At 43.5% G+C, this 9,259-nt stretch overlaps 4 protein-coding genes across 5 annotated transcripts; 3 read left to right on the top strand and 1 right to left on the bottom strand.

Moving 5' to 3' along the window:
• Positions 1 to 77: 77 nt before the first annotated feature.
• On the top strand, positions 78 to 1,262 carry LOC125771392 (proteasome subunit beta type-5-like). Its single transcript, XM_049441962.1, has 3 exons — positions 78 to 326; positions 399 to 791; positions 868 to 1,262. The coding sequence occupies exons 1-3, from the start codon at positions 180 to 182 to the stop codon at positions 1,180 to 1,182; spliced, it is 855 nt and encodes a 284-aa protein (XP_049297919.1). The 5' UTR covers positions 78 to 179; the 3' UTR covers positions 1,183 to 1,262.
• A 273-nt stretch (positions 1,263 to 1,535) lies between these two features.
• On the top strand, positions 1,536 to 4,558 carry LOC125771389 (coatomer subunit delta). Of its 2 annotated transcripts, XM_049441960.1 has the most exons (9): positions 1,536 to 1,680; positions 1,801 to 1,957; positions 2,029 to 2,068; positions 2,142 to 2,778; positions 2,878 to 3,051; positions 3,125 to 3,438; positions 3,506 to 3,617; positions 3,677 to 3,842; positions 3,907 to 4,558. In XM_049441960.1, exons 2-9 carry the CDS (start codon positions 1,955 to 1,957, stop codon positions 4,033 to 4,035), a joined length of 1,575 nt encoding a protein of 524 aa, XP_049297917.1. In that variant the 5' UTR covers positions 1,536 to 1,680; positions 1,801 to 1,954; the 3' UTR covers positions 4,036 to 4,558. The 2 variants fall into 2 exon arrangements, with proteins under 2 accessions (XP_049297917.1, XP_049297915.1); XM_049441958.1 differs by having other exon boundaries at positions 1,536 to 1,957.
• Positions 4,559 to 4,660: 102 nt separating this feature from the next.
• LOC125771388 (mitochondrial DNA helicase) lies at positions 4,661 to 7,259 on the top strand. The gene is made up of 3 exons (XM_049441957.1): positions 4,661 to 5,628; positions 5,691 to 5,988; positions 6,059 to 7,259. Exons 1-3 carry the CDS (start codon positions 5,032 to 5,034, stop codon positions 7,216 to 7,218), a joined length of 2,055 nt encoding a protein of 684 aa, XP_049297914.1. The 5' UTR covers positions 4,661 to 5,031; the 3' UTR covers positions 7,219 to 7,259.
• Positions 7,257 to 8,014, bottom strand: LOC125771393 (cysteine-rich PDZ-binding protein). The gene is made up of 2 exons (XM_049441963.1): positions 7,656 to 8,014; positions 7,257 to 7,576 (listed from the first exon to the last, which is right to left on the bottom strand). The coding sequence occupies exons 1-2, from the start codon at positions 7,826 to 7,828 to the stop codon at positions 7,447 to 7,449; spliced, it is 303 nt and encodes a 100-aa protein (XP_049297920.1). The 5' UTR covers positions 7,829 to 8,014; the 3' UTR covers positions 7,257 to 7,446.
• Positions 8,015 to 9,259: the final 1,245 nt, after the last annotated feature.

Raw genomic sequence — 9,259 nt, 5'->3', positions numbered from 1 at the left:
CAAAAAAAAAAGAACCTCACAAACCCCGGTCCTCGCACTGTTGTAAGGTTTCACCACTGTGTGACAGAGTGATGTCAAAAAGATTTTTGTTTGTCATCATCTTCATCTAGAAACTCACCGCAAATCAGCAGCAGCTCAGTTTGTTTTCACAGCGTATTTCAGTGAAAAGTGTAGTAGAAATGGCTCTAGCAGAACTTTGTGGATTTTCCCAGCGCGGCCTGTTTAACGATGCTTCGATGGGCAGCGATATGTTTCATCGGGACATCTCATTGAACACGCAAAACCTACAGAACAACATGTCGCTTGCTGTTCCACCGTTTCAAGATGTAGGGTTAAGCCGTGCGTATGTTGTCCGTGACAAACAACTCTCTGTAATTTTGTTTTGTACTTTTCTATAGCCCGCTCTGAACCTGGCCAAGCTTCAAGCTGCAGGTGAATCAAGCGGCATCAAGATGGATTTCGATCACGGTACCACCACACTGGGCTTCCGGTTCCAGGGTGGAGTAATTCTCGCTGTTGATTCTCGTGCCACCGGCGGTCAGTTCATTGGTTCACAGACGATGAAGAAGATTGTGGAGATCAATGACTATCTGCTGGGCACGTTGGCTGGTGGTGCGGCCGATTGCGTGTACTGGGATCGCGTGTTGGCTAAGGAATGCCGCATCTATGAGCTGCGCAACAAGGAACGGATTTCGGTGGCTGCTGCGAGCAAGATCATGTCGAACATAGTCTATTACTACAAGGGCATGGGACTTAGCATGGGCATGATGTTGGCCGGGTATGACAAACGGGTAAGTGTGTTGTAAATTCAATGCGTTCGTGTATCCGGCTGACGTAATTCTTGTTAATGTAATGCTAAATTTCCAGGGACCACAACTGTATTACATCGATTCGGAAGGCACACGAACTCCCGGAAAGGTGTTCTCGGTTGGCAGTGGTTCGATCTACGCATACGGTGTGCTCGATTCAGGCTACCATTGGGATTTGACCGATGAAGAAGCTCAGGACCTCGGCAGGCGTGCTATTTACCACGCCACACATCGTGATGCTTATTCTGGCGGTATCGTGCGTGTGTACCACATTAAGCCTTCTGGGTGGGTAAACATCTCCAATCAGGACTGCATGGATCTGCACTTCCAGTTTAAGGAAGAAAAGAATAAGAAGTTTGGAGAAACAGTATAGGAGAGTTTAATTTTAAATTAGGGGACGAATAAGTTTCCAAAATTGGTGAATAAAATTGATCGCTGCCCAAGGTCTTGTAATCGACGTGATTCAGAGTTTTTTTTTTGCAATAATGAAACCATATTTTAATTGCCAATGTAAACTGCATCAACGAATTGTAATGCTAACAAAACACAAGTTTGTTTGCATGTACAGTCTATTCAGTTCCTTTTGTCACAGTTTTATAATTGCTCAAGAGTGTCATAAATGATAAATTATCTTCAATTCTACTAAAGCTTGCATTCTAATACCCTAGCAATGTGAAATTAAATAAAATCACGCAAACCGAACCGTTATTTTAAACATTTGTTAGCATTTCGATTTCGAACGTACTCCTTTGTCGAACATCACGGTTTGACGGTCGGCATTTGCTTCGATGCGTTTATAGTTGTTTGGGAGAGTTAACTTCTTTGCCACATTTGTTGTGAATATCTCTGCAGAGTGCTCTTACTTTTTGTTGTACGTATCATTCTACATACGCGTTAAATACACGTCTGTTAAAGTATTTTGGAAAATGGTGCGAGTGTGAAGTGTAATTACCATATTTATTTATTACCGGGTGTTTGTTGGAATCTCCAGTTTACGGATAACATTCAGTCTGGGGAGGAGCACGTCACTAGCTCACACGTCAGCCGGAATCACACACACTAATTGCTAGCAAAAAAAAAACACTTGCCAGCGCGAGTGAATCCGAAATCTACGGACGAAAAGCAGATTAGTTTTGGCTTTAAAAATGGTATTGTTACTACAATTGTACATTAGACTGTGTTCTCAGAACTAACGCAACTTCTGTTTGCTTTCTTACAGGTGTTAATAGCAGCTGCTGTATGTACGAAAGCGGGGAAAAGTATGTTGCCTTCTGAAAGGTGATTCTTATCGTGGATCTCTGAAATATTCATTGTTGTTTCTTCTTTCTACAGCCATCGTTTCCCGGCAGTTTGTGGAAATGACAAAGGCCCGCATCGAAGGACTGTTGGCCGCATTTCCGAAGCTTATGACTTCGGGCAAGCAACACACATTCGTCGAAACTGATTCCGTGCGCTACGTGTACCAGCCGCTAGAAAAGCTGTACATGTTGTTGATCACCACGAAGGCTAGCAACATACTGGAGGATCTAGAAACGCTTCGCCTATTCTCGAAGGTAATCCCCGAGTACTGCCGTTCGCTCGAGGAGAAAGAAATCATCGAGAATGCGTTCGATCTGATCTTTGCTTTTGATGAAATCGTTGCGTTGGGCTATCGTGAGAGCGTCAACTTGGCGCAGATTAAAACGTTCGTCGAGATGGATTCGCACGAAGAGAAGGTCTACCAAGCGGTTCGACAGACGCAAGAACGGGAAGCGAAGCAAAAGATGCGCGAACGTGCGAAAGAACTCCAGCGTCAGCGCATGGAGATGAAGAAGGGCCAATCAGGCGGGCGTGGTGGTGGTGGAAGCGGTCCGGGAGGATTTGGTAACAGTTTCAGCAGCAGTGGTGGCATATCTAGTGACAGTATTTCATCGCTTAGCACACCGTCGGCTAACATTGCCGAAATTAACAAGCCTGCACCGGCAGCTGCGTAAGTATGGAACGACACTGATTATAACATTGCGTTCAAAACTGTTAAATTAGTAAAGAAATGGTGATGGTAAGCAGTAAATGGTTCTGTTCATTGCAGAAAATCAACGGCACCACGGAATGCGCTTAAACTGGGTGGCAAATCGCGCGATGCTGACACCTTCGTCGATCAACTTAAGAACGAAGGCGAAAAGGTGGTTTCAACCCCGCTGCCAACTGCGGCCTCATCGGCCTCTGCAAAAGCGAAACCAGTATCGGACGTGGCGATGGATTCGTAAGTGTTATTAATCGCTTTGTTCGATAGCAGTAATGTTGTTTCATTATTCTGATTAAACAATTCTTTCCAGTGTTCATTTGCGTATGGAGGATAAGGTGGTGATTCGTATCGGGCGCGATGGTGGATTGCAAACGTTCGAACTGTCCGGATTGCTGTCGTTGCGTATCTCGGACGAAAAGTATGGCCGCATTAAAGTACAGCTCAATAATACGGATCAGCGCGGTATTCAGCTGCAGACGCATCCGAACGTGGACAAGGAGCTATTCCGAAGCGTGAATCAGATTGGGTTGAAAAATCCGGCCAAGCCCTTCCCGCTGAACACGGACGTAGGTGTATTGAAGTGGCGCTACCAGACACAGGATGAATCTGCCGTTCCGTTGACTAGTGAGTAAAAGTCTTGCCAAGCGGTGGGATGATCGGTTGCTAATTAACACACCTTTTGATTCGACAGTTAATTGCTGGCCATCAGAAAATGCAGAAGGTGGTTGTGATGTGAATATTGAGTATGAGCTGGAGCATACTCGGTTGGAGCTGCAGGACGTTTGCATTACGATTCCACTACCGTAAGTGTACATTTGTTCTAAAGAAAGATTATCCATTAATTGATTGGTTTTCTCTCCAGAATGGGTATTACGCCATCCATTGCCGAGTGCGATGGTGACTACAATCATGATTCACGAAAGAATCAATTGCTGTGGAATCTTCCGGTTATTGATGCTTCCAGCAAACAGGGTTCGATGGAATTTAGTGTACCCAGCTCCATTCCGGGTGACTTTTTCCCGCTTGATGTAAGTGTACGCTACGTTTGTGGTTGCATTGCAGTATAATCACATTCAATGTTTTGTCTTCTAGATAACATTTTCATCAAAAATTCCCTATGCTGAGCTAGCGCCCGCAAAAGTAATGCTGGTAGAGGACGGTAGCGATGTGAAGTTCTCGGCCGAAACAGTTTTCTATACGGATAAGTTTGAAATAGTGTAAATTGGCTAGCACGCAAGGTGCTGGGATATCCCACACAACCCTTTCCTGCAGGGCTAGGTCGGTCGTTACGTGAATATATCATTATATTTCTGCTTATATTTGATGCCGCAATTCCACAGTACAGAACGGAGGGACGTTTAATAGCAAAAGTTTTAGCTGTTAAGAGATATGCGCCTGTCCAGAGCGAAACATATGCAGTGCCTGACAACGCACGGCTCACGGATGGGAGTTGGCGTTGAATAACTTTCCAATCTGTGGGGCTCATATGCGTAGGATTCGTAAGCTTTCGTTAATTTTTATATTGATTTTCTTTTATCAAATGCATATATGTAACCTTTCCTTTGTGTGTAACCTTTTTTTTAAACACCCAATCAAATACGCAACTCCCGCCCACGGTGGGAAACATTCTATACGTTAGCATAGCTGTACGAAGGTGAATTATTAATTATGAGCATGCGAGAGAAAAAATGAGTAATTCCAGCAATGAAATGGTGAATAAATATAAATTAACTACAAGCGGAAAGATGTACCCTTCATTCGGAAGATGAGATGCAGATACAATTCGATATGAAAGATACTTAATTTTGACTTTCAAATCGCTTTATTTGGAGTACTTTAGAACACGCTAAGGAGGAAGCATTAAAAAATTAAAAACAAATTTACTGCTTTTTTAAAAATGTTCAAAAATTTTACACGATGACTCCTATACATCTTGCCCCGTTAGAAGGTATATAGAAACATACCCCTTCCGCATATCTTGCCTTTAGAGATCTTGAAAGCATAATCAAAACAATAACATAACCCCATTTCCACACACTCTATTACGCGGTTATTTTCGAGCATCTTTTCGTTGCCTTTCTTTGTTTGCGTTTTTTGGGCTACCACAAGAGTAATGTTATGAAATAGGATTGCAACAAATTATGTTTTGATAAAAAGAAGAACGTATTTGGTGAACCGTTTCAGCACACTATCTGCACATTGTGATGTTAGTGCGTAATGCTTGTAAAGCGTTTGTTATGTTCCTATACAAAAGCGTTGAATCGCTCCCATCGTGTATCCTGCGGTAATAAAACCACTACTTCCGATTACCATGTTACGACGTGCGATGCCATCATGTTTTCTGGGCGGTGTTTTAGCTCGGACGCAAATCATGCACCCGACGACGGTCAAAAGCCGGTAACGGTATCGTTGTATCACATGAAAAAAATAATCAAAGGCTCTAGTACGATACTGGGTGAGGCTTTCGAAGGACCCACCTGCATACAAACAGTCTGTCCTGTGTGCCATATAGTGCCCGGAGCGGAAGGGAACAATATCACGGATCCGATCCGCAGGAAAATATTCGTTAACAAAACGACGGGCAATTTCACATGTTCTTCTTGTCAGTATCTTGGCAGGTGGGATCACATTGAAAAGTTTTTCCCACCGTACAACCGTGCACCGAAAACGGTACAAGAGCTAAGGAAACTAAGGGATGCCTTTTTGGAGTTGAAAGGAGAACACGTGGGTGCAGTGCATGCAGTTCCTGGAGATGCAATTCTTTTGGATTCCATCGATGAGGCCCGCGAAGCGATACGGTGTCTGCATTTGGAGGTACATCTATCTAGAATCTGGTCGGTATTGTGGAATGTAACGAAACAGTTGAATCGTTTCAGAATATAATGCCTGAAACATTGGTCACCGTGAAAGCTCATTGGCAGCATGAAAGGCAGGAACTGTTCATACCGCTGGTAGATGTTGAAGATCGTACCATTGGTTATAAGACGCTGCGCGTTGGTTCGGATGGAGAGATTTGTGAGCGTACGGTGCCAGAAGCGAATGCAAGCGGTCTCGTTTATCTAAGATGCGCTCAGTTCAACACGGGAGCAAAGGCCAAAGATCAAAGTCAAACTAATGCCATACTCGTACTTAATGTGCTTGATCTGCTTGCCCTAGGCAGTGTGAAGCTAAATGGTAAGACTGCACAAAACTTACAAACTGTAATACAAACCGAAATGTAAAATTGTTTCCTTGAACCTTCCAGCAACAGCCGTTTGTCTTCCACATGGTTTGAAAGCGCTACCTCAACAGTGTTTGCCCGGTTTGGAACGTTTCCAAAAGCTTACGCTGTGGTTCAATTACGATACAGCCGGTTGGGATACGGCCCGCAATTATGCCAAGAAGCTTGACGAACGACGGTGCCTGTTTGTGCGCCCAACTGATCAACATCCTACACCGTACAGGGCTCTGCTGGAAGCAACAACAGAACCAAAGACAATCCTATCAAAAGCACAACCCATCCTGCATCAATCCATCACAACGTTCCGAGCGTTGCGGCAAGATGTGCTGAGCGATTTGCAGAACATCGATAAAGTGCAGGGTGTGAAATGGAAACGCTATCCTACGCTGAACAAACTGCTCAAAGGTCACCGTAAGGGAGAGCTAACTGTACTGACCGGACCGACCGGATGCGGCAAAACCACCTTCATGTCGGACTATTCGCTCGATCTTGCCCAGCAGGGTGTTTCCACGCTTTGGGGATCGTTCGAGATTCGTAACACTCGGCTGGCAGTAACACTGCTCCGGCAGATGGTGGGCCGACCGCTCGACGTGAACCTGACCGAGTTCGAACAGTGGGCAGATGCGTTCGAACGTCTACCGATCTATTTCATGACCTTTCACGGACAGCAACCGATCAAGATCGTGATGGAAGCGATCGAGCACGCGCAGTACGTGCACGACATCCAGCACGTTATCATAGACAATCTGCAGTTCATGATGGGTGTGTTGGATGAAGCGAAGCATCTGGATCGTTACTGGAAGCAGGATGCAATCATTGCCGCATTTCGAACGTTTGCCACCAAACGCAACTGTCACGTGACGCTGGTGATCCATCCGCGTAAGGAGCGAGATACAGACGAGCTAACGACGAGCTCCATCTTTGGCGGTGCGAAAGCTTCGCAGGAAGCGGACAACGTGTTGATCATTCAGGACAAACGGTTGACATCGGTGAGAGGTAAGAAGTATCTACAGATTGCAAAGAACCGCTACAGTGGGGATCTTGGTATACTGCCGCTGGATTTCGACAAAGCAAGTCTAAGTTACGCCCAGCGAAAGAAGAAACCCGATGGAGGCGATGATGAAGCGTCTACCGGTTCCAACGAAAGCTCACCGATTGATCGGACGGTAAGGAGAGCCTTCTAGTGTGCGTCACAAAAAAAAACAGTGTACAGAAGATAGTGTAGTGTAGTTTAAAACCCGCGATAAACAACGATTGCATTTCATCTGCTAAAAGTAAAGTGAGTCATGAATATACAAAGAATGAAAACAATCTCCATGAAGTGAACGCGGTTGTAAGTCATCATCCGAACTTGCTTTCGTTAGTGGTGTCCAATTATTATCTAAACGTGTGGTCGCGTGTGGTGGCGTTCTTTACGTTGACGATTGGCGATAGTTTTTCACATCCAACAGCTTCTTGCCACACATCGCACAGATTCCCTTCTTGTAGGCGCACTGCTGACAGTAATGTGATCCGGCTTGGTGAATTTTTTGCTTGCATATCCTACACGCAAGGAAGGTAAGTAAAGTAATAGTTAGCAAAACATTTAAATAGCTATAGTCACAAAATGGTTCTCACTTACCGGCAGGGTGCAAAATTTCCAGCCATCGGATTGTATCGTACCTTTGCGCTCGAAAGCGCTTTGTTTTCGTTGATTTTTCTACCACCACCCTCGGTGGTGTTTCTGGCACCGGCTTTCCACGGATCCGGTGTAATAACCTTGCCCAGTTTCTTTTCGCACTTTTCGCAAACCATCGCAACAATGAGAAAAGTGATACCGATGATGAAAACTTTGAAAAATGCGCCTTTTTGGGACGTTTGATATCGATGTGTAATTGTTTTGTTTACATCAGGGGTGAGCAACCTGGCATTTCAAACGTTTCTCATCGATGAATTTTTAATATTAATATTTTATGTTGTAGTTCATAAAGTTATTAGATAAATATCACATTACGATATCTTTTTGCTTTATAGTGAAATAAACATAATTTCATGATAATTTTTACTAAATACACACACACGCTACAAGGTTTCACCCTGACTGTATTTTGACGTTTCTGCCTTTGCGTACAGGGTGACAACTGAGACAAGTAAATTTACACTAGTTGGACAGATGTTTATATGATGCAATTTCCAAAATATATGTTTTATTGTTAATAGTTAAACTAGGTCTAAAGCACAACTCAAAATATTTATTTGGAAAAGTGTAAATTCACTGCGTGTATACTAAAATCTGCACCGTGCCTTCTGGAGTACAACTATTCCACAATGGATACTTCCATTCATATATAGGCAGACATTACGCTTGACGGGCCAAAGCAGAAGATTAAAATCATTTAGCCCTTTTATTTCAATGGTTTGTTTAAAATTAAAAGCAGTAACAGAATTAATTCTAATTATAAAACTTTGAAAAAAAACAAAATGTTTTCTCAACAAACTTAAATTCAAACATGATATCGCAACATAAATGCTTCCCAGCTATTACATGAGTTCGATGAAAAAGGTGTTCAGCTTGCCGCTGGAAATTGTTATTTCCTATTTAAGGAACAGAACTACTCTATATTTAGCACCACAACCAACGCATCGGTGCATTGGAGGGGGCCTTTTTATGCTGCACATGCAACTGTCTCGTCGCTCATGTTCCATCGCTTTCCAACGTGATTGCATGCTCGCTTACCGACTAAAAATAACACCCCGTGAATGCCCGAAAATGATCCCAATCATTTGGGAGAAGAGATTGAAAGTAGGAAGAAATATTGTTCCGCAGCAACTTATGCATAGACAAAAATGCAAAGGCGTTTTATAAGCCGGGAAGTGAATGGCTAACGTCCTACGATCTCCTATTTTTTATGCATAATCACGTTGTCTTGCAGTAGGTGGCGGATGTGATTTAACCATGAGTGACTCTTTCCTACATATTGAAAACCAGATCTCGGTCAAAATTTAGACATGTAAATTGTGGCTTCAACGCGATCGATCGAATGTGAAGAAAAAAGAGGGAATAGTTCGCCACAGGTGTAGCCAAAACTGCCAACACAGAGATACAAAGGTCTGTTATTGCCATCTGTTACCGACTGGTCACCATTTCAAACCAAACAACTTGTCTTCACGTTTTTGAGTACATTGGCCTTACATTGATCCAACAAAGGAACGGTTTCGCGTTCCATTCAAAGGATACAGCGAAAC

The sequence above is a fragment of the Anopheles funestus genome, chromosome 3RL (genome assembly GCF_943734845.2).
Source record: "Anopheles funestus chromosome 3RL, idAnoFuneDA-416_04, whole genome shotgun sequence".
NCBI classification, from domain to species: Eukaryota; Metazoa; Arthropoda; class Insecta; order Diptera; family Culicidae; genus Anopheles; species Anopheles funestus.
This window is presented reverse-complemented; position numbering and strand designations above follow the sequence as displayed.

What these genes read in the sequence shown, in the direction of transcription:
- LOC125771392 (XM_049441962.1), top strand. Translation starts at nt 180, where the DNA reads ATGGCTCTAGCAGAACTTTGTGGATTTTCCCAGCGCGGCCTGTTTAAC. An exon ending in CTGTTCCACCGTTTCAAGAT is followed by an intron (nt 327 to 398) that starts GTAGGGTTAAGC and finishes ACTTTTCTATAG; the next exon opens with CCCGCTCTGAACCTGGCCAA. An exon ending in TGGCCGGGTATGACAAACGG is followed by an intron (nt 792 to 867) that starts GTAAGTGTGTTG and finishes CTAAATTTCCAG; the next exon opens with GGACCACAACTGTATTACAT.
- LOC125771389 (XM_049441960.1), top strand. An exon ending in ATCTGCCGTTCCGTTGACTA is followed by an intron (nt 3,439 to 3,505) that starts GTGAGTAAAAGT and finishes TTGATTCGACAG; the next exon opens with TTAATTGCTGGCCATCAGAA. An exon ending in GTGACTTTTTCCCGCTTGAT is followed by an intron (nt 3,843 to 3,906) that starts GTAAGTGTACGC and finishes TTTGTCTTCTAG; the next exon opens with ATAACATTTTCATCAAAAAT.
- LOC125771388 (XM_049441957.1), top strand. Translation starts at nt 5,032, where the DNA reads ATGCTTGTAAAGCGTTTGTTATGTTCCTATACAAAAGCGTTGAATCGC. An exon ending in TACGGTGTCTGCATTTGGAG is followed by an intron (nt 5,629 to 5,690) that starts GTACATCTATCT and finishes GAATCGTTTCAG; the next exon opens with AATATAATGCCTGAAACATT. An exon ending in AGGCAGTGTGAAGCTAAATG is followed by an intron (nt 5,989 to 6,058) that starts GTAAGACTGCAC and finishes TGAACCTTCCAG; the next exon opens with CAACAGCCGTTTGTCTTCCA.
- LOC125771393 (XM_049441963.1), bottom strand. Translation starts at nt 7,828, where the DNA reads ATGGTTTGCGAAAAGTGCGAAAAGAAACTGGGCAAGGTTATTACACCG. An exon ending in GGAAATTTTGCACCCTGCCG is followed by an intron (nt 7,577 to 7,655) that starts GTAAGTGAGAAC and finishes CCTTGCGTGTAG; the next exon opens with GATATGCAAGCAAAAAATTC.